Source organism: Charadrius vociferus, unplaced genomic scaffold, assembly GCF_000708025.1.
Source record: "Charadrius vociferus isolate BGI_N301 unplaced genomic scaffold, ASM70802v2 scaffold65, whole genome shotgun sequence".
Lineage (NCBI taxonomy): Eukaryota > Metazoa > Chordata > Aves > Charadriiformes > Charadriidae > Charadrius > Charadrius vociferus.
In genome coordinates, this window is record NW_009649293.1 from 1768017 (window position 1) to 1792597 (window position 24581).

A 24581-nucleotide genomic window follows, 5' to 3' on the forward strand; every position below is an offset into this window, starting at 1 on the left:
TGCTGGTGCTCCTCGCCCTGCTCCGAGGGGTAGCTGGGGAACGTCTGCGCCCGCGACACCTTCGCCGAGCTGAGGCCGTGACCTGCGCAGCGGGGACAGGGACACAAAAAGCGTAACCGGGCTTTAAATCAATTAAAGTGTACTTGAGGTCTTTCACCGTGGATGTGGACTCCCACGGGCTGACTTTGTACCACCCCGTTGTGGCACAGTGCCCGGAGAGATGTGCCACATTGGGCTCTGCCAGGGGTGCAGAGCAGGGTTTTGCCCATGCCCGAGGCAGGAGCAGGCGATGGATGTCCATCAGAAGCAGAAGGTCCCAGACCCACCTCAGTCATTATTTAAGGTCAGAATTATCTTTCTTTTTTTCTTTTTTTTTTTTAATTTTTTTTAATTGCAGAATTTAATATCTATATATTTCCCTCCCTATAAATCTCAGTTATATTTGTTAGAGCTGATGAAGAACTAATGCACTTATTTACCTGAAGCACTGGTTAAGTGGTGGAAGTAACATCAGTGGTTTCAAAGGGATTTGTCACACAAATGCCACTTCATGTACTTACTGTCTTTCGAATAGGATGCCAGTTTGTCAGGTACACACAGTATCATTGTCATTTCGAAATGAACTTTAGGTGGGATATGGCCACGTGGCAGAACACTGGTTGGGAAGAGGATGTGTGAGATCTTTCCTCAGACAGGCCTGTGAATCTCATATAACCACGGCTTCTTCACTAGCAGCCAGTGAGATGGGAAACCATGTGTGAAAAGCCATTAAAAAGCCAACGACCAAATTTAGAAGATGACTCCTATGGCCCGATTCTGTATCCCAATGATCCTCTTTGAAAATTCCTCTTTGAAATTGAGATTTAATTAGTAACAAAAAATTAAGTTCCAAAGTGCGTATCTTCATGCAACATAGATTCTCCATTTTTTGGAAATGTATATTGAAGCCTGGATTTAAAACGGTTTTGGATAATGCTTTTAAAAATGTCTTTAATACATGTATCATATGTAGAAATGCAAAATCTTATCTTTTCTTCAACCGCAGAGCTATTAAAGAATAACAGAGTATAGAATCAATCGCTGAAGAACTCAGCTCACATTGAGATGTTTCAAAAGAGCTAGCAGCTTTCTAGACTGCCCCACTAGTGCTGGATCCAAGAATTAATGTTGACCGGATTTGGCAAAACTTTGTCTTAACTTGTATTCAGAAAAGTTTGGCTATAAAATGTTATTGACTGCTTCATGAAAAAAAATCGTGATCCCCTGAAGATGAGTATATCAGAGCAATACTGGGACAAAGAGAGAAAAAAACCCAACTAAACGAAAAATAGAATAAAAGGTACATCTCAGTGACGCTGGAGACAATAAAAAGAGACTGAATTCCCAGTGGCAGGTTAATGGTCATAAAAATCCCTTTCATAGCACAACCAAGCAGGATGAATTTTGCATGTGTATTTTTACTATACATTCACTGGGTTAAATTGACATTGGCTGCCATCTCTAACTGAGATGACATTGGCTACCATCTCTGACTGAGATGCCAGGTTTAAATGTTTTCTGCTTCAAGAAGCTTTTGCATCAAACTGAATTAAAACGTATGGTGGCTGTAACGTCTGAGCTGCAAAGCAAAAGCACTGATAATACGCTGTTTGAGAATAGTCTTAAATGTTTTACTGCTTTGACCAACTTTTAACCATGACATTAATTGAAGCCTTTATACATTTCTACTTTTATTTAGGATTTGCATCACAATTACTGTTAGATTTTTTTTTTTTTAATTTAATGCAAGCCTAAACATAGAAAGTTGCATGACTTTAGGTTTTAATTTTGTGTTCCATATCTGGCATTTTTCCTTCTAAGGATATAAGGTCCTGTTTTCTTTTTACCCAGAAGATAGAATCATATATATTTTAAGGGCCATATGGAACTGCTAATCCAGCCATGTGACTGGCTATGTAAAAAATTTCTCTTTCTTACCAATAAAGATAAATAAAATATGCCAAAGTACCATTTTCCTCCATTCTTTTTATGTATTTTATCCAAAAAATGTAAACCACACTAATAGTCCCTGTGACAATGAGCAGGAGTAAAGACACTTGCCAACCAAGGGAGTTCCCTAAACTCAGGCCTATTTGTATCATGTGCTGTATCTCATATAATTAATTTCAAATTCACTTCTCTAGACCAGTGCAGCTTTAATGCAGTGATGAAGAGTGCTCCTACTAAATTAATTTGCAGCCAAGGTATCAAGGCAGTGTCTTAGAATATAGAAGAGGAATTTGAAGCTATTAAGGTTATAAAGGAAATTAAATTCAGATCTTCCATTTCCTGGATGTGTGCCTCGGCTGCTAGCACATCCCTTACGGCTCTTTAAAAGAAAATTTGTAGCTGCTAAATCTCACAATGGGCTTGATTTTAGTCATTCTGTAACCAAAGGGGTTAATGAGGATAAGTGACTTCTTCCCTGACTGATATGTAGTCAGAGATTGAGAGAGACAGTCTCAGATCCAAAAGATTAAAAGACACACTCAACAGAACCAGGCTCTAAGCCTGGTTGAGGCTCAAGATGAACAGAATGACATCAGTCTATGGCAATAATAACAAAAAGAATAGAGGATGTTGGTTCAAATGAAAAGAGAAAGCTACGGATAACAGAGAATTTGTAAGTCTAGGAAAGAATGGCTCTATGCAATATATTTACTTTCAACTTATTTTTTTAAAAACAATAATCTATGTTAACATATTTTAATAAAATGAATCAAAAAATAATGTAGTAAAATAATGAAATTGTCCGATGTTTCCAAGTTGGCTTACGACTTCTAAGTTCTAAATTTCCAAAATTTAGGGGTTTGTTCTTTTTTTTTTTCTAAAAAAAAAAAATAGTCTATCTTGTACTGGAAATTCTAAATTATAATCTATTATTTTATTTGCACTCTTAATAAATTTTATTTTAATACTCATACTGCTGATCAGCCTTATGGAGTCTTAGGTGCTGCAGTGTATCCACACTTACACTTTATGTCAGCAGATTTTGAAACTAAAGATACTGGAAAAGTTTTTGCAGTAAAGAATTGAAGTTCCACAGCTTTTTAAGCTTCCTGCTTCAATAGTATTTCCTGTGTCATATTTGGGTCTTCAAAGTTTAAGAGAGAAGAATAATGACGTTTGTGGATTTTGCAGCTCGTCGGTACCACAGCTGTTTTCAAGAATACAAAACTCTCTCTACCTTTCTTCTAAAGTCAGCATAAGAGGAATTTGATTAACACATACTTCGTGACCTTTTTCCTGTGGCTTACATATGAAATGTTTTGGGTTTTTTTCTGTTCTAGGACAGGACCTTGGAAAGGTACTATTCAGTCTGCTTCATCCTTTATTTAAATTTACTCTCAGGACCACAGAATGCAACAAAGCTGTAGTCCAAAGCAATTAGGTATGAATGATTCATCAACATAATTTAATGTAACCTGGCAAATTACACCAAAATTAGATTTTTCCTGATCTTAATTATGTTGGAAGCAGAGGCAGTATACACAAGGATCTTATTTCATGACATGGTGCTTATTTATAACAATTCTTTAGAGGAAAAAACCAATGGTTTCCTAGTAACAGCAGTGACTGATGTACATATAAGTAGATCGATCACAACTTCTAGGAGAAAACTTGCAGTACTCAGCTAAATGAAAAGAAAAAAGAAGAAAAAAAAAGAAAAAAAAAAGAGAGATCCAGGGACAAGCTTTAAAAGCTCTCTTACTGCTGCTTCTTGAGAGATGTCTCTCTCTGTTTTGGATTCAGCATTCAAATTCTTAACCAGAAGGCAGTGCCAAATCTTTTCCTTTTCTAAATGAAAAAAAAGGTCACACTTTTCTTTTCCAACACAAGAATTCAAAGGAGTTTCTCATCTGATATTCTTTGGTCAGAGCACTCATCTGTGATGTACAAGTTCTGTGTTAAAATTCCCCTCTGCCTGTGGGTAAGGTTCAACATTACACTTTCTGTAATGGAAAAAACAGCTGAAAATGTTCCCTTTCTCCTCTCTGCCTGTACTGCTCCTCACTGCCCCTCAGTTGTACCGTTGCGACTGAAAGGCTGCTTTGTAAACTGAAGCACTTTGGTCATCTGGTTTGTAAGAGCCCTGCAAATCATTGTGCTGGCGGGGCTGAGGAGCAGGAACAAGCAGCCAAGGGTAAGGGATGGCAGGGTGTTTCTCAGACTGGCTTTGGTGACAGGTAGTTTGTCTGGGGGATGATGACCTGTGAGCGATACACAACCAAATGAATGCTATCGCCACCAGACTACTCGCTTCTCTGACGCAGCATCACTTTTGAAACCCTGTGACTAAGCTTTTCCAATACAAGATCTAATATAAGTGTATATTTTTGCAGTACAATGATTAAAAATTAATAGAACCAGAGACTCCTGTGTTTCAGCTTCTGTTACAGGCCTTTTAAATACCTCATATTAGATGGTCATTAGGTAGAAAAAAGAAGCAGACTTTTGCAGCTGCACAGCAAGCTTTCATCTGGGATTTCTTAACCTCTGAACAGATAACTTTACAAACAAAATGATATTCTTCTAATGCAGTTTTACTTTTCTAGGTAATAACAAACTTCATTTTTGAAAATAAAATTTGGCATTTCCATTTGCAAGATTATAAGCACAAAATGGAAGTCATTAAATTAAAGCCAATTGGATATCTTTATTCATATTATGTTTTGTATATTTGTACTTGCGAGTGCTCTGAGACTTCACAAGGACAAGAGCTCTGTGCTTCCTATATATGTTTCTATAAATGTTATAGAAAAACACAGTTGTTCAAAAAGAATTTCAGTGAGTCAACCAGTGCAAGCTAAGACCAAATAAACTGAATCACTTGCTGCATTGTAAAGCAATCTTTTCTTTTTAGAAATATTCACTGGTAAATTTTGTTGTTCACAAGAAACAGAACAGTTTGGAAACCAGTGAAACAGAGACGATGAGGTTTTATCCACAAAGGATGGTGCAAGGAAGTGGAAAAAAACCAATTAGCTAACAGATGTTTCAGGAATAAAATGTTAGTAAGGAGGAGTTAGTTGTACGTTGTTTCCTCACACAATTCTCACCGGACAATGCAGCCCCTCAGCCAGAAAAAATCACAAAACTACTACCAGCCTTTAATCTAGATTTATGTCCTCCTAGGACATTCCCAACAGCAGTGAAAGGTCCTACTTATACCAGAGGAGGCCTGCAGATTGTACTGAGGACATGGTTTTGGTGGGGAAGTGTGTCTTGAGATGTTTCAACCTCGAATATTCTTTTAATAGCTTTTTTGTTAAGACACAGGACAAACTGGGAAAGGCACTGTAGCTATGCACTAAAAGCCCACTAGGGAAAAGGAAACACTTACTGCAAGAAACTTAGTTATTATGACTGCTTATTTCAGATGGAAGCTTTTATCCTCTAAGAGCTTTTGTTGCAAAGAAAGAGACTCCACATTTTATTCAGGATAAAGAAAATGTTCCTCAAAAAAACCCTACTACAATCTCAAATCAGTTAAGTGGCTATTATTGCATCAAAAAGGATACTTTCATTTAAGGCAGAAAATAAATGATTGCTGTTAGCCTATTTATAAATTGATACTGGTTAAAATTCTGCCAACTCTGTATTGAATATACAGTGTCTTCTATTGAGCTGTTGATGACAAAGCAGCTTTTCCTTTTCTGCTGTTAGATGATTGGAATAACTAAAGCAAAGTTTCATAGCAGGACAAACTGCTACAAAGCAAAACATTTATTTTGCAGTAACGATGCAGTTGGATTGGAAGGGCATTAATTGGTACAGCAATTATTATGCTGTCACTCACAAAAAGATGCAATGGAAGGGAGCAGATGGAAGCAGAAAAATAGCATAAACTACTTTACAGCATATTGATTTCCATATACTTATTGAAAGTGAAACTGTGAGTCTGTTTCAGTTCCATATAAAGACATACAAATTTTCCCTAGAATTTAGCTACAGTTGGAATTAAAACTCTAGGGAGCACAGCTGGGCTCCAACTTTTATATTTTCTAAACTGGTTCTGGATTTCATTTCATCAAATATTTATCATTCTGAAGGAAAAATGAATATCAGGAAATAGAATTACATAATTTTTGAGACATATTTTTAAGAAAATGGTTTAGTTTATTTATTAGAAATATTTTTGAATAAAAATAATTTAATTTGATCACAAAATACACAGGAAATGTATTAGGAGAGTGAATGTAACCCCCCCAACATTTTAAAATATTTCCTTTTTATTCTTAATTAAACAACATTTTAATTCTTTAGAAATTGAAATGAAATAACTTTTTTTTTTTTTTTTGCCAGCATCAAGATTAGTAAGCATCTGAGTAGAATGTACTCATTACAGGAGCCCTATCACTTTTCAGAGTTGGAAGACTATTCTTTGTCTTAAAAGTTTTTGGCATTGTCATCAAGTCCTCTTCTAGAAAAGAAGAAATTTTACATGTTCATGCAGAGAAGATTGCAGGACTGGCAGTTTAAAATCAGTAAATTTACAATATGTCAAATTGTGTTAGGGCAAAAGTTTTCAACATTCCAATTTGGCACAAGAATGAAGAGTACATTTAAATGTCAATACTTTGAAATAAAGCAAATGCATGTCCTTAGGGCTTTGCAATAGTGATAATTGTTTCAATACCTACAAATAATGTGAATTGCTTGTAAACATTATGTACAGAAAAAAAGGAGCGTTATTTCATCTGTACCCTTACTTAAAATAGAAAGTATTTAAAAAAGGTATCTTGAATCACATAACTAATGTGTTGACTAAAGGCCAGGTTGGTTTAATTGCAGTTGTGTATTTCCAGATACTGTTTTTAAATACTTGCTCTCCTATTGCATTTAAACTGTATATTACCTACTTAAGCTATCACAAGCTGATGCAGCACCTGTGGTAGAAATATCAGAACATCAACCACATCTTTCTCAAATACTAATAGGTTTACCTTGCCGTCTGCTTTTAATTCATTATTCTTTGTCCATTGGGAATCTTTTCTAGTTCTTTTTATTCTTAGTACCAGCCTTCTATGCTGCTGTATGTTTATAAAGGGAGGAGACACATACAAGCACCTGCTACCTAACATCTCCACCTGGGACGTGGAAAAGAAAGTTACTTGCACGGCTGACATTACCCAATAGTCTTTCCCCTTTCTGCCCCCATTCCTGCAGCCAAAATATGACACATATCTACTTTACATATTGCATCTCTTCAAGTTGTGCTCTTCTATTTGTAACACATTATTGTATGCCTGCATGCCTGAACCACAGGGAGATTAAATAAAAGAAAGTATCTGACCGGAATGGCAATTTTTTTCAGTCCTGCACTCTGAGCCAACAGGCAGATAAAGACAGTAAGCTTGTACTTAGCTTTCTTAGGTTGTCTTCCGTATACAGACTGCAGTGGTCCTTAAGGAGATGAATTGATTTCATCTTCACAGCTTTTTACACTTGTGCTAATGTTGCAATATGAAACCAGCCTCCTCTCTCCCTCTGTTCTGAGTCCAGCTCCTTAGCTATGCCAACACAGTTGAAGGAGGCATAATCATGTTCTCACTTAACACAAAATTAGGCTAAGGTCCAACTTTGCTTCAAAACAAACAGAATTTTCCAGATGAAAACTCTCAGAAAGAAGGGCTTCCGAGTTTGGTTTCACAGACTCTGCAGACGTGGAATTTTCTGCAGTGATTCTTTAAAATATAAGTTCATCGATTTTAAAATATTTGTTAGGGAACCCTGATCTACGCTAGCTCTGCATTGAGCAAGCAGTTGAAATGAATCAATTCCAGAGCCATCTTCCAACCCTAATTTTTCTGCAGTATGATGCAATACTTTATTTTCAACCATTTTGCTTTGTGAGAAAAAACAAGCTACCTTGTTTTAAATCAGTTAAAACTTTCAGCTGTTCTTCCTGACTGGCACGCAACATTAGGAGAATTGTAGTTTTCTCTGAATCATTAACCAGGTGATACAATTTGTGTGTGTTAGAGGAGTGACTATGGTCAAGGAATTTGTTTTACAATGAAGGATACAGGCACCACAACCTTGAAGAAAAGCTTTTGAGAGGAAATGTGTGCAGTTTAATACTGAAATGTGTCAAAATGATCAGCAAGTTACTTAAGACTCTAAGTACAATCTTGAACGAGTGCCCTAACAAAGCTACCTGAAAAGGCTGAGTACTTTATACAAGGCAGCTAGCACCCTCGGCCTAATTTATCCTTTCAACCACAGACTCGGTCAACCAGAAACTAATATAAAACATTTGCACATAAGTTGTATAAGTGAGGTTTATTATGAGAATAATAACTCTGTTCCTGAACTTTATGCCTGTCCAAAGTAAATGTAAATTACTTCATTGACCACAGAAATAAACAGAGACTAAGCATTTCTATACCAAATGCAGGTAGTTTCATTTTCCTATTCAAGCTCGAAACTGAATGAGCTTCATGAAACTGAGACATTCCATGTTAGTAATGCTAAGGCAAGAAAAAGAAAGTGGTATAAAAGAAATTTTTTTCACTTCAAGGAACATTTGAATTGGGTGAGAATGCTGAGAAATGATAAGAGGATGGCAAAATGCAAGAAATAAGAAGAAAACAACACTCTGACCCTAAGTGCATTGGGAAAGGATAATGTGGGGGGAAGAGAAAACAGGTCAGGAAAGCTCCAGCGAGAATATTATTTCAGTCTTGACAGTACTTGGCCTTATGGAGACATAACAAACCAACAAAAGGAAACGCTTGGAAAAATTACCACACTCCTGGAATAACTGAAAAGTGGGAAGAGCACAAAGGTAGTAAAAAAAAGAACGAAATGTGAAAAAGAGATAAAATTGTGAGGATTTTGTCAAGTCTTCTGCTGTATTTAAGTAGGTAAATCTACACACTCTGCTGTCATCTTTTGCTTTTGATTCCTGCGTAGAGCAGCAAGTCATTATGAGAGTCAACTGATTGTTGATCTCTGTGTGTAAATAGTTTTCTAGTATAACCTTTTTTAACATACTTGAAAACTACCAGAGTAATTTAAAATAGGTAGATATGTACACAGTGTTATAATCTTGGTTTACCAATTTGTTACCTCACCGTTCACTTTTCCCTTCCTCAGAATGTTTTTATTGCATTTTAATCACAGCCAAACTAAATGCCCAGTCAAAACATGGATCTTATCAGATACCTTATTAAAAAAAATCAACCACTAACCCTGTTACTGATTTAGCATGAACCATCTTACTAAAAAATGCAATGCAAAAATGCAAATTTATACATTGCATATCACTTTGATGTTATGGAATCTCTCACTGTTAAATATTTATTGAATTTCTAATCATGTTGACATTTCCCCTTGCATACACTGTTCCACAAAACACTACACAGGCCTAATGCAATTCTACTGATACTACAGAGGTGAAATGAAATAGTGACATTCTAATTTCAGAGCAGTGTATCTAAAGCCAAATGAAGGCAAAAACTACCTACATTGACAAAAAGTATATAAAGTGGAGATACTATGCTGCCTTTGAAAATGGGATGCTACTGAAGCCTGATTGATCAGTGCTGTTCAATCTTGTTGCTGTTATAATTCTGCTGATCTTTAGTGTGGTCAATATTTCCTGGCCTGGTAGTATTTTCATTATAAACATCCCATTCACAAAGATTTATAGCTAGCCTATAAAAAAATTGCTGTAAAATGAAACTCAGCACATGAGGTCTGAAGCCAGAGAACAAATTTGGTCTGACAGGACGGAGGGAATATGTTTTTCACCACATTTTTATGTGAGTAAAATACAGCGTTGCTTGGAAAAAAGCTAAAAAGAAAAGAAAAATTCAGGCGGTATAGTTCACATTGCTTGACACAGGAAAAGATGGGCACAAAGGATTTATACCACCCCAAATGGATACTTATTATACAAATATTAATTTTAAAAGACGATTTTATCATGTGAGTATAATGTGATAACTAAATATATACAAAATATAAAGCCTAAGACATTCAGGGTGTGTGTGGTGATACAGCTGAGCCTTTCCTTTGGCACTTTCTTTGCACATCTGAAAAGCCAGGGAAATAGGGAGATAATGGGTAACAAAACTAACCCTTACCAAAACCAACCAAGCAACCAAAAAAAAAAGCAAACACAAATCCAAAACATGTTTTATGCGTGATTGGCTTTCACTGTGCAGTCAGATGTCCTTCACTTCTGCGCTGTTCAAAGAAAGGGTAGGAATGCCTCCATGTTGAAAATGGTCATGAAGTGTAATTGGACCACTCATTTTAGCATTGGCTGTGGCTGAGGTTACCTCAGCAAACTGTTGCACCTCAGTCTTAGTCCCATTTGAGCTCTGCCAGTGCTCCTCGCTGCGCAAAACCAGCAAAAGTCATCATCTGTTTTGATCATATACTTCTACCTCTGTTACAAAACTCAGAATTATCCCATTACTGCACTTCCCTGTAGGTATTAAAGGACATAATGTTGTTCAAATTGGAGGTAATGTGCTCCAAAGACAGGAAAAATTCTTGGACTCAGGTAAAACATCTTTCATTCAAGGAACATTGTATTTATGGTGTAAATTGGGAATTAGTCTTTCTTACATGGATTTTGTTGGGAAGGGAAGGAGGAGGGTGGTTTGTGGGAGGCAAAGATGTAGTCCCAAGTTTAATAAAATGAGTTACTTCAACCATCTAAAGATTTTCCATTATTTTTTTTTCGTGTCACCAATGAACAAACTTCAGAAAAGATAATAGATCTCACATTAATATATGCAGGGATGAAACACAGTTTTTAGAACCTTTCAGAATCTGTTCTATTTTTTACCCATGCATTGAAAGCATTTATTAAACCATTTGTTATTCAGATTTAAGATTTCTACGAAAAAGCTTTCTATGAAATGGTCTTTGGAAATATTCTTTAGAGGGCCTTAATGTTATTTCAAGCTACAGCCAAATAGAAATAGATGCCATATAAAAGTGAAAATATTGCATTAGCTGATCATTAGCTCTCTGGCAATGATTAAGAAAGTTACTCAAACACTTGAAGACAAGAAGACACACCTCTCCAGCAGTTCTTAAGAAGAAAGGACAATGGTTTTTTTAAAGAAAAACAATTTGAAATTATAGGCTTGTCTCAAACTTAATTAATAGGGCTTGAGAGTGCAGGCATTTTATCTGAAATGTAAGGTTACTTGACTTTCTTTAAAATAGACTTCACCTTTTACTACATGTGCTTAGAGCAATTTAAAAGGATTATTTGAAATTACTAAAAAACGTAACTACATATATGGGAATGCAATGATACTTTCCCACTAAAATAATAAAGACAATCTGCTGTATGACATGCAGTCATTAAACGTTTGTAAATTAAAGATGTTTCGTAGACTAAATCCATCGCTGGTGCTAACCCAGTGAAAGTATGATGATAGCTAATAGTAAAGTTAGAAAAGTATCACAGAGATATACTTTCCTCTCATGGTGGAATTATAGAAAAAGTGTCTTAAAAACTTTCCCTCTTCCTGCTATCATCTTTGCAGCAAAACCCCATCTTATACACTTCTGGAAGTAGAAAACCAGCAGAGAGTTTTGAAAAGGAGCAGTAAACTGAATAAGGTTGTACAAACAAGAAAGAATCTTTTGGTTTAAATGATAGTACCATTATATGTTTAGTGTCTGTTTGTAAGCTGAAGTTGCAAAGCTCTACCAGAAAAAAAGTAATCAATGTTTTTCTAGTGAGGAATTTTGCAGGCTACCAATATGCTATTGTAATTTAGGATTCTGAGTTTATTTTATATTTTAGAGAGGAAACTTAAGCTAAGACTGTGAAGATTGACTAGAAGAAGCTGCTGCTTTTTATATTTCTAAAATTTTTATTTAAGTTTTGGATATTTCTCAATCGTTATTCCATTTGCCTCAAGCAGACGTCTTGAATATTTTCTGAAGAATAACAACTTAGTGCTTCCTTCATTTTTCCATGACTTAGTTCAGATTTCTCACATTTAGCAGTTTATCCAGGATAACCCAGCCACGATTCAACAAAACAGAAATAAAAACCTATGCCTATTTAAAATATCTCTGGGCTCAAACACAAAGACAAGTTACATAGTACAAAAATTCATCATTAATAGCAGAATTTGAGATCCATGTGGTAAAACTGATGTAACTTGAGCAAGCTTGGAATAAGCATCTCAATGGAACCCATCCTGAGCTAGCTCAACAAACTTGATGCTAATTGCTGACACGGTAACCGTGACCATTTCCAGTCAGTAGTATTTAACTGAAGATCTTCCCATGTCCGTGCTCTGATCAGTGCCCAGACTGAGAATTATTTTTTTTCCATTAATAAAGATTGTATCGCATTTTTTAGAGTTAGTTTAGTTATGATCATTAACCACTCCACTTGTCTTTAGTTAGCCGAGTATTCTCTTGAGATAAATCGACATTCATTGATCTCAATTGGAAATCAAATTCTACAATTTTCAGATGGGAGACATACACACTGTACACAAAACATACAGAAATGGATTTTATGATAGATAATTAAGGGATATTTTGAGTTTCAGAATTTCTTTAACTATTAGGAAACTGTTTAAATCTAATTTTGGGGACAGATACATAAGATCTCCCGCACATTTCCATGCCTTCTTCTGAGGCATTTGGTAGAAGCCATTGTAAGTGGCAGAAGGGTTTACTGGATGTAGGTCTAACCCAGCAGGGAAGTTCCTAGGTTCCTTCCCAAAGCTTGGCTTCTGTGCAGCCACTGAAGGCGCTGGGAACAAAGGAAAGGTTTCTGTCTGTATTGAGCTTAAGAGCACTTTGAATTCTTTTGTTCCTTGCAGAGATTACATATATAAAATATGTGGAAATAAGGCAGTTCACGGAGGCTAAACAAATTATTTCCCTCTATAATTTATTCTCTAAAATAAAGAACTTCATTGATTTTAGATTATATAAGTTTAATTGGAATAAAGTAGATGCCTAAAACATCAATGAAGCACTCATGAAAGATAATCCATTTTTCATGACTCTATAAATAATTTCTTGTAGCTGTAAAAGCCTTCAATTACCCACTAGGAAATAAAAAACAATGGCTGTAATTCACTGAGGGAGGCAAGTGATGTTCTTTTGCTTTTTTTTCCCTGAAAGGGAATTCACTGTGATTCAGTGTGAACAGGCTGTGGCATTTGCATCAGACTTGTGTAAAGCCAGAGGAAATGAGCAGAGGTAAATCTTGAAAATGTGTGTCAAAATGCTTGATCTGCTGGTGCCTGCAGCTGGGAGGAGACCCTTTTCCTTTACTCTCTTGGATGACAGAGGAAACAGATTAAGCCAAAGCACTGATTTCCTTCCCCCCATCCAAATAAGCAAGTAAATAAATAAATTGAATATCAAAGCCAATGATAACAATAAGACACAGTGGAATTAGAACCCACATGTCTTGTCTCTGGAAATTTGTTATTAAACCTGTAAGTATCCTGTCCTGTGTTTTGCCTTTTCAGTTCCTCAGCTCACTGAGGCTGTGTTTTTTTTTTTTTTTTTTTTTTGCTGGTATTCCTTTTGTGGCCACTCAAATCACAGACACTGTAAGAGCAGCGCAGCAGCAGTCCCTTCAACAGCTTTCCTTAATCCCAGCTGCAGGGAAGAGAGTCTTGACAAACCCCAGTGCATTCTGGCAAATCAATCGACCGATCTGCTGAACGCAGGAAGGGGTAGAGAACTATCATCTCTTAAGTGATGTTCATTCCACCCTCTCCCACTGCCTATTAGTTAAGTGTTAGTAAAGCAAGCTAAGAAATGAAAAACTAAAGTGCCCATAGCACAAGGCAATAACCAGCAATGATATTCAGAACATGACATGTACAAAGTAATTATACTTCATACAGACGTTTGGAGAAATGAGTGTCTGACATTAAAGCAAGGCATTTTCCTCATGGCGATTTTGCTATTGGCTTTGACTGGAAAGAGCTGTAAAGCAGAAGTTAAATTCATTATGAGTGTCTGTAGCCGTAGTATACAGATAACAGATGATGAGGTGAACAAAGACGAAGCTCACAGGATGGATGAATGTTAAAGATATTGGTGTTGGGTAGCAGTTTAGCTAAGAGCAAGACGGATGGCATGGAGCCATCAGCAGCAGAAGGGAAAGGAAAGTAACATAAAGGACCCACTTCATAATTTCTGAATGAAACCTGGGGAAATTTTTGTGCATGGTTAGACCGCCCAGTGCTCCAGTCATTTTCAGCTATTGGCAGCCACACAGAAGCAGGTGAAATTCAGAGAAGCCTTTTGTGTATTGCTGCTCAGAATACACTAGGACACAAAAGAGACTAAAACCAGTTTTGCCTTCCGCCACCATGGCTTGCTGCTTTTTGTGCTATTTCTACTCTCAGTCCCTATTATACCAGAGCAGTGTATAAAGGAGAAGCCTACAATAGGAGATGGTATACTTGAGTTATGGTACTATTTCTTCACGAACATTGCAAAAATTATTAGCTCGGAAGTAAATTTTTAGTTTATTAGTAGAGCTCTAAAAGGAGGGAAATAAATAACAGAACACAAGTAGCTTTCCAGCAGGACAAAAATGGGAATTTAGAGAGCTGGAAATCAGCTGAGATTTAAAAGGAAGTTAAAGTATAACTTTAGCAGAAATTACTCTGAAGGTACCATATCTGATGAAACATGATGACATACTTTTACATTAAGGCAAAAATGGCAGCTCGCGAAACTGAGCTGTATAAGGTACTGGCTCCAGGTTGCAAGAGTAAAGCCAGACTAAAATTAAACATATATATCCTCTATTTTAAGAGCATACTGAGGACAATTTTAAGGGGGAAAAAATAACTAAAAATACCTAACAAAGCAATTTCATAAAATAAAGAAGCAAGCAAATAGCTTTTTTCCAGTTATTTTCCATTTATCTCTTTATAGCCTCCTCATCCCTGGAGAAATAATAATTAAAAAACAGTAATTGCGAGGACTTTTACTCATTGCTTGTTAAACAGAATAAAGCAGTACTGAGGAGCTCTTAGCTGAGTCCTAAAGCTGAGGTGTGAGATAACTCTCATGGAACAGATATGCTATTAACAACAAAATATAAATAATTTATATCAAAAGAAGAACAAGAACTAAAATGTCTTATGTTATAGCTCACACCAGAGATAACTGCACCATCCTGATTACTCAGGACACTGATTCTGCATCATAAAATCACCATATTTACATCCCATAGCTAGAACTTGCAGTTAAAATAATTTTCTTTATATAGTCTTGCAGCTGCAGACATGAGCACTACTAAGGCACAGAGGAAGGAGCATTATATCTTTCTTGGAGACTTTATTCTCTCACAAGATGAGATCTTTGCATTCTTTTAAGATATTGTATTTTTCTTCATAAGCGTGAGAATGGGATCCAGGTAACAGTTAGTTACTTCCACTTTTGTTTCTTTATGATGGATATTTCACAAAATATAGGAATGGGTATAGAAGCTTCTAAAATAGCTCGGAAACTGAGGTACTAGCTCAAAATGTCAGCCAGTGAATACTCACCCTAACAATCCCTGGCTTCATAAATCCACTTTGAAAGGCAAAACAAAACTAAACAAACATTCAGCCTTTTTGAAGAGCTTCATGAGAACAATCATATGCTAAAAAGGAACTTTTCTGGGACATGGAATCTGTCTGTCCATTTGCGTTAGAGGATAATCAGGAACTGAATTCAAAAGACAACTGGGGAGCTATCTGAATTTTAGAAGATATTCAGACCTGCAGATGAAGGCTTTGAGAACATATGCTTTGCTCCCATAAATGCATTTTTTAGAAGATACCCAGGGATTTCAGTAGCGGCAATGAGGAAGGGGAGATCCAATTTTTAAGTCTGTGGTAGAATGGCTAAGTAGCAACGATTCAGGGCAACTGGACCACCATGATGCATTACAAAACCACCCTATTACTACTAAACTGTTACTTTAAGAGCAAAAATAAGAAAGCAATAGCAGCAAGGAGAACACTGAAGAATGTAGTGTTACTGCTTCTACCAGCTAGCTATTATTCTTCTTCATTTTAAAAATTAATTGCCTTGAAAAAGCAGCAGAGATGTGTCACAATATCTTGAATTTCCTTTCCCCCAAAAGCAAAGGAATCTAATTTGAAATGAAAAAAAAAAAAAAAAAGAAAGGAAAAGAAAAGAAAGAGCTCGACAGCACATGCTTTTTTCTTTTTGGGTACTTGAGTCACGCAAAAGAAAAAGATGTGATGTAGGTTCTTGGATGACAGTACCTTTGCAAGAACTAGGGTGGAGGAAAAGGAGGTATTATCTTAGTATTTTAACTTTGAATTAAATAAAGGAGGCAAATAGCATTCTTCACTAAGCTTAAGAACAGATGTATTATCTGATAGAAAGCATTTTCTCCCTCAAAATAGGACATGGTTTTTGGTTCATTGAGTAATACCCTTTGATTACCCGTAGTCACTTGTGTGATTTTGCACAAAACCCATCCTTTTTATTTCTTTTAATGCCCTATTTTTGCCTAACAAGAACCTAATATATATATATAAAACTTACCAAACAGAAGCTCTGAAACCGGTGAGAATAACTTCAAATTATGAGCAATACCAAACCACTAAGAAGATCTGTCCCTTGCTAAACCCACCCGTGATGTAGTAGGAAAAGGGCTGACAGGTTTCCAGGTTTCTAATCTTTCTGCCTAGAACATCTTACAGAGGCTAAACCACTCTTTTTATTATTCTGTACTAACAGTGATCACTCTGCTACCTGCTTTACTCCTTGATGCTCAAAGGTAAGGCACAGGGATGGAATACAGTCCTTTTTAGTGAGACACAGGACAATTCTTCAAACTGAGGCTTTTCTTATTTTCCTCCCATTAGTATCATCTTCTACTGCATTGAGCTCTCGCCTCACTAGAAATGACTAGAAAGCAAAGCTATTGGAGTTGGACGTGTCTCTAAATTAAATGATAGTAAATGTGCATATGCAACTTGGTGATGATTTTTCAAATACTGCTGGCTGATGTAAAGTATTTATTTGCAGTTTGTTCCCTGTGGGTGTCTCAAGTCTGTTATTTAACTTATTTTTCTCACTATATGCAACATTTAATATTACTTATTGTTAGGACCACACCCCACCCGCCCAAAAAATGATTTCTAGATGCTAGTCTTTTACAAATAGTTTAAATTTGTATTAGTATTAATTTTAGATGACAATATATTTATTTACTCAGCAGTTTCATGAAATGCAATAACTGTACCCCTTTTGGCAAATATACATATTGTTTTGCCTATCTTTGAGAAGTCTTTAAAATTCTTAGGCTTCAACAAAATTCAAACATACCCTTTTGCTCTGATAAATGAGAGCCAACTGGTATTATGTCATTTGTCTTTTGTTCAGCTTCATTGAATAAGAATTGATAAATTGGTTAATGATAAATGACAGGGAGGTCATTTAGAGAAATAATAATTTTAATATTAAGATTTTATCAATTTATTTAATTTATACTCAATAAAATATTATTTCATTTCCCCCCACAAATATTTGCAAATAATTCAAATATTGTCGAACAACAGATGACAGAAAACTACTTCTGATGAGATGATCAGGTATAACTGAATTTTCCTAAGGGTTCATACATTACCTATTTCCATAAGTTGTTTTTTAGCTTAATCAGCAATATAATACACAAAAAATTTCCATTAGGCATTACAATGTACAGTTTAATACCAAGAATCTTAAAAATATTTAAAAGATTTTTTAAAATATTTTTAATTTTTACTCTTTCACTGTTTTTTTCTGATGATAGGATTTATTTCTAAGCTGGCATTATTTCATATACGCAGATCATGTCTCAGGCAAAAAATCCTCTTTCACTATTATGTGTTCCTCAAATGCCCATTCATTTAAAGGGTACTTGATAAAAAAGGATGCTTTATAGAGCATATACTAAATATTATTGAGGGAAATGAAGAGAAATATATGGAAGTATAGTAAGCTGTGACACACCGTTAACCATTTTATCACCTATAATGTGTCTTGCTGGACTACTTTGGCTGTTTACCTGTTTTAGAAACTCTAAATAAATCAATTTTTTAAGCTGGTGCTTTATCAGCTGAAATAATGTTGCTGCCTAAAAGATTTTAATATCTTAGCTCCATTCATCACAGCCGCTGTCATGTCACAGCACTTAGCAGAACGTCCCACTGTCACATGAGAAGTTAGTGCACCTGCTGAAAACTGTGAATATTAATTAACTGTATTACAGTGCAAATTTGCTTCATGCACCAGAAAAGCGTATCATTTGGATACAAAGCATCTGGTCGAGAATGACCTGGTCCCACCTGAAACGTGGAAATGTTTTTCCCCCAGAAGACTGAATTTCCTGATAAAACAATAATGTATTATATTTCACATTCTGTTGTACTTTTTGGCTGACTGAGTTCTGCTGAGAACTAACTCACCAAAATTGCTGTTCTGGTTGAAACGTTCTTGACAAGCAGGGTTATTTTTCTTCTGCCACCAACCCACCGCCAAAGCGGAGCTCAGCTTTTTGCGCATCCAGGTGTCACCCCCATCTCCATCATGGTTCCAGATACTGCCGGCAGCCCTGCAATTCCACCTCCTTCAGAAGGAACGCTCCCAAAACCCACAGAAATGACTCTGGGTTTTGAAAGCAAAGGCTGATTTAGGCCCTATCACCCCCCCATCTCCTCCCCTCAAAGGCTCACAACCTCATTTTGCAGCTCATCTTGCTGTGGCCACACCTGATTCCCACCACGCGCGCTGGGGCCTGTCACCTGCAGCGTGACAGCCAAGTATGGGGCCGACAGTACAAAAAAAATCCACAGCCTAATTCAGTGATGGGGGCTTTGGCTGTGGCTTCACAAGGCAGGCGGTTGTCCTTACACTGGCCACTGCCCAGATAATTGGTGTGACATTTCATGTCTCCCTTCCCTGAGAGAAGACTCTCGGGCAGAAAGATCTTTCTTCCGGCACGTGCCTCCGGCCTGGAGTGAAAGGGCAATTACGCCGCACGGTTCGGGGGCTGGCACCTTTCCCAGGGTGGTCAAGAGCGACCTTCCTTCCCCGGCTCTATCCCTCTGCTGAAAATGAGGCGTGATGGAAAAAGAGAGCGAACGTGCTTCCTGCAAATTTATGCTGTCAGGTAGTTATATATGCAGATAAAACATGCCAGTCATATAATTAGGTACGAGGCTTGTGCTATTTCTCCCGCCCCCACCCCCAAAATCTGATAGCTAAGCAGAATTGCTTGCCAAGTATGTGGCACATACAGGTTTAACTATTTCAGATAAACCGGAGGTGTCCATGGATTGACATTGACCTTCTAGGTTGGAAATTGTAGTTCTATTTGCTGTTTCTCCCTGTGTCACTTCTGCTCTTTGTCAGTCTTTCAGGAATGGGACAGCTTATGCCACTGTGGTTCAGTTCTATATATTGGTTTATATCTTGAATTTTGGAGAGTTGTAACCTGTATTTCACTTTACAAAAAAATCTGTGCCTTCAAACACCACAGCAAGGGACTACAGAAATCCTGTAAACACAGTTAAAATATTGACCACAGCATTCACAAAGACATTGTAATCTTATAAATTAGATTTCAGTCATGAGAAGACTTGTTGGATATGAAACTGTAATAGTACTCTTTCTGCAGCACTCACTGGCTGCAACAGACAAAAGACTACAATTCTGACAGAATAACAGATTCAACCCCAGTAAGAAACTTATCTTTTTTTTAACCAGTGTTAACATTCTAATAGACTGCACCAAATTAAGGAGTACGATCTAAATACACAAATTTAGGAACATTGTTCCAACTGAGCATTTTTACAGTCAAGATATCATAAGAGCAACGTGTCCCAATTAAATAAATAAGCAACAGTTAAAGTTTATCAGCTTCGAGGCTGAGCTGCTGCAGTATTGTCTTGGAACAAATCACACACAACTTCCCTCAAACAAACAAACAAGCCACTAATGGAATGGTTTCACCCTGTAAGCTATTATAAAACGTACAATCAAAGACAAGTTACATTCACCAGAGGGCAACCCAGCACTTTCCAGCATGAAAAAGGTTCTGTTTTATAAATATTCATATCTAGGTAAGCCATCTACAGTCAGATTCTCCAAAGCTCATAAACAGAACTGCAACAAACATGGCAGCTAAGTTATTTCCAAGTGAAACAAATTGAGCTTCTCAGGATAAAAGGAGAGACCAATAAGAACTGCCTTTAAGGTTTAAACAGCATAGCAGCATTTAAAGACTTTATTTTCTTTATTGTTGCAGATATCTGTAAGAACAGATGGTTTCAAAAAGATGTGTTTCCATTTAGGCTTCTGCTGTACTGTATTTATGAGAGTGTATAGTCACAAGACATATGCCACCTGGCTTTGAGCTGTGATTCATTCAGCTGCAGAACCACATTAGGTGAAAATCTTTTGCAACATTGAAAAAGTTGATGGAATTTTGTAGGAATAAAACTCCTGCAGTTTGAAGCACTCTGCCCTGTTTCAGTAAGAATAACTATAGCTGATACTCTGTCCAGAAGAATGTGTAAGGAAGAAGAAAAAGTAAATGGTCCTTGCTGATCCAGGAGGTAGCCTGTTATTCGATTGTCATTGACAAAGGCCAAAGAATAAATCTCACAATCCATACGAGTAATGAGAAGAAATGAGTTCATGAAATCTAGTCCTCAAGTCTCATTTCCAACTGCAGATCTAATGCATGATCCGTAAAAGTTACTTATTCCCTTCCGCAAAAATATACGTAGCTGTGTATACACACAATCATGTATGCATACAGAAGAGCCATAAATGCATTTTAAAGGCATGCTGCGTTTTCTCTTTTCAGCCGTAGTTTTTGAACGATGGTTTGTGGAACCTGCTAGTTCTGTTAGAGTCCTTCTGGAAAAGAGTGGAAGGTAACAGAGAATTAATCAAAGACTTCTCCTGGCATTAATCCACTCAGGGGCTGAATATACATTTTCTAAGGGCCAAAGCACAGACACCTACATGTGCAAGATTTGTTCTGGACGGATATAACCATAGTACTGACAGAAAGAAGTGAGAACAGAAGGAAGTGACCTGTCATTTGAGTCCCAACACAAGCTGCCAACAAGGCTCTTCTCTTTCCTGCTCAACGGTCCTCACTGTGAATCCTGTGATCGCAGCCAAACTACGGGTCTGGAAATATGCAATGTAGGAAAGAAAGCATTTTATATTTCCACACACTGATGAACCCACTTGAGAACAGTTTAAATTTGATGACACATTTAGGCTAACATGGGAGTTCACCTCTGTCTATCACATGTACCTAGTGACGTGGGCTCCAGGGTCAAAGAAAGCAAACTATTGGGGAAAACAAAGCCAGCCGGAAAGCTTAAATGCAAAATACTCTTTATTTATCAAAGAGCGAAGAGACATTGTAATCTTTCCATGTGAAAGAGAGAGAAATTTAAAGAACTTTTTCTTTTATCCCTAGTTGATTTATTCCAATTTCCTGATTTCCTCAGTCTCACAAAAGATTTCTGCCTAATATGACTCTGATGCTCCGTGAATCAGAGCTCAAAAAGGGGAAGATGAACGTGTGTTTCTGATCATTGTTAAATGTACTTTACCAAACTCTGAAGTAAAGAATGTTTTCACTTTGGAAATACTTGAAAATGTAGTTCCTTAAAAGTTTAGTTTGCAAGAAAAGTGTCAACAATGTTTTGAGACTCAGCAGAGATATTTATAGCCATTCTAAAAAAAAAAAAAAAAGGCATAAATTCCCCCAACTTATTTCTATTTTAATACCAGATAAGCATACAGACAACCCACATGGAGTTTCATAGATAAGCTACTGACAAGGTGATTTGCTTTGACTGAGCAGCCATATAGGCAGGTCTCGGCAGCCTTGTCCTGGTTATTCAATGCAGCGTGTGCAGGCCAGACTCTGAACTCATCTCACATGCAGTAAACACAATAACTGCAATTATATTACATACACAACTGTAGGTCTGTAAGTATTATAGTGTAACACACTACTTATATTGCAGCTAGAGAATAAGATAAGATTTAGGGTCAGAACTTTGCACTCCTTTCCAGATAGATCATACAAGTCATATGTAGCCAAGGAATTAAATAATACATTCCGAAGAGAAGTATAAGTAGTATCAAACAGTTGTGTGCTCATATAGGAATTCTTTAATTTTTCCCCAGTTTTCTCCCTATGAGCTGGGAAAAGCTCAAACAAATGTTAATGAAGAATACAGAATAAATCTACTATTAAAGGACATCTCTCTTTAAATGCAGGAAGACTTTTAAAAATAATCTTTCTGACCTTGAACTGAAATTTCAAACTCTTTTCAAACTTTTCATTTATTTGCTCAGACTTCCAGCACATACAACAACTATTGCAGATATATATCAGACTGATGACTTTTGTGGGAATCTTCACTTTAAAAATTGAGGAGAAAAGCTACCCATATTTCATACAAACCTCTGAATGGAAGGGAGCACCTTTTATTCACTCAGATACCACATGCTCAGGTTACTAATGTAGGTACAGAAACTGGCTTTTATAACAACAGCATCAGCTGGACTCAACACTACCCTCCCATGAGGAATGGGTTAGGGAGAATGACACATCTGGGATAATTCTGGGAATTTGGTGGGGGAAAAAAGTACAGCCTGAAAAAAGCTATACATGTTTGTGCTAAATCTATGTTGCTGCTGTACATTGTCACAGCTGGTGGCTGTGCAGGGGTCCAATTTAAAGGAGATTCCCTCGATACAGAAATGTAACAAAACAGGGAATCTCTTACCCTTTCCGTGTGATCTCGGCTAGTTCAGGGAAGAGGCGGTAAACAGTTTTCAGTGTGCTACAATCCAAGCTGCCATTTTCCTAACAGGGTGAATACTGAAGACACTCAAAGACTTATGACCATACAAAAAAAATATTTGCCACTAGTCATTTAGCAATTTCCAAGATGCTGGTCGCTGCCTCAACATGGCATGGCACTACAAAAGACAAAGGGTTTGGCCTTCTTTTACTTCTGAGTTCTCCCCATCCCAAATCACCACTTTAGGTGGTGTTAAATTTACCACACCTAACACACATAAACTGAAATGGCATTGGAGTACTGTTTCTTGTTGTAGGCTTATTTTTAAAGACAGCAGATTCTGTGCCCCACCTCTTGCTTATGTCAAGGGCACTGTACTGAACATTAATTCCCTGGCTCTGAAGCTGCACCATGTTTAGTTAGGCTCATTAAAAAATAAATGGCCCTAGAAAATGTTCTTTTTTTGTCACATGGCACAGTATTCCAATTTGAAATGTGTTTATGTTTCTAGGTTGCATTCTCTCAGCCAGACATACACAGATCCGTCCATCAGGTATACTTCCAGAAAGAAATTAGAAGTCTGAGAATGTATTTAATAAGGAGGACTTTTGAAGCCACTATTTTCTAATATTAATAACAGGTGATAATTTGGCCATATGAGAACAGAGATCGCGTAAAAGTACAGACTGAAAGCATCATAATATCTATTTTTTACTGTGTCATTAAACAAGCAAGAAGAACAACTAGAATGAGTAAGTAATGAATGGTAGCATAGATGTTTTCCCCACTACATACTTTGCCTGAGAATAACACTGAACCAGGACCACTGTATGGCCACACATACAAACAAAATGCTAAAACTTTGCACCAACACCTGTGCACCAAATGCTAAAACTTAGCACCAGCACCTGTTATACAATGCATGTGACAACTTCACAAGAATGAAAAGAAGGAATATCATGCTAAGAAATGAAAATTACCATTCTTACGCTCTATTTTTCTGAATTTAAACCAAAACATGCACTGGCATTTGGATTTAGATTCACAGCCTGTAGAAGAAGGAATATTTTAAACTTCTAAAAGTTTCACCAGAAAATTAATGTCTCCATCCTGCTGTTATGCTAAAATTATGGAAAAGGAACCCAGCACTGCAGGTTTAATACCGCTAAGGAAATAGCAGTTCTCCCACTGTCAGGACTACATGCAGAACTATGATAAGCCTGCTCTAAGAAGTGCCTACTTTCATGTAAAAATGCATAGTAAATCATTTCTCCAGGAAAAAGGGATTTGTGCTGCACTTGAGATCTTCATAGTGTCAAAGAGAAGAAAAGTATGAAGATACACATTAGAAAGTTCTTCCAAATAGTAAAAACATGTACAGACATGAAATACGGCCCATCTCAATAGATACTCTTGTTTCAGTTAGCTGAACAGTCTGCATGGAATTTTGTTAGCGCAGTAATGGTCCTCTGTCACAACATTTTAGTGAGTACAACTCAACTTCTCTTACCAAATATGTTACCCTTGTGCTAAAGCATTCCTTTGAAGTTGTCACTTTTGATTGGGAAGGGGTTCAGCACTTGGGCAGACAGAAAAATGATTTGTACGCAGCCAGCAGCACACATTTTTTTTCAGCATCCTAGATAGAGCAATCCAATCAAGTTTAGGAATGAGCCTGATTGATAATGATTAATATTGAATCAAAGTAGAAGTTGC

At 36.8% G+C, this 24581-nt stretch overlaps 1 protein-coding gene across 1 annotated transcript in view; it reads right to left on the reverse strand.

Annotated features, from left to right (window-relative positions):
• DOK6 (docking protein 6) overlaps window positions 1–24581 on the reverse strand; it is a 160202-nt gene that overhangs the window by 536 nt on the left and 135085 nt on the right. Inside the window, exon 8 of the mRNA XM_009889077.1 lies at window positions 4–82. Coding sequence (XP_009887379.1) covers window positions 4–82 — 79 coding nt within the window. The remainder of the gene's footprint in view (window positions 1–3; window positions 83–24581) is intronic.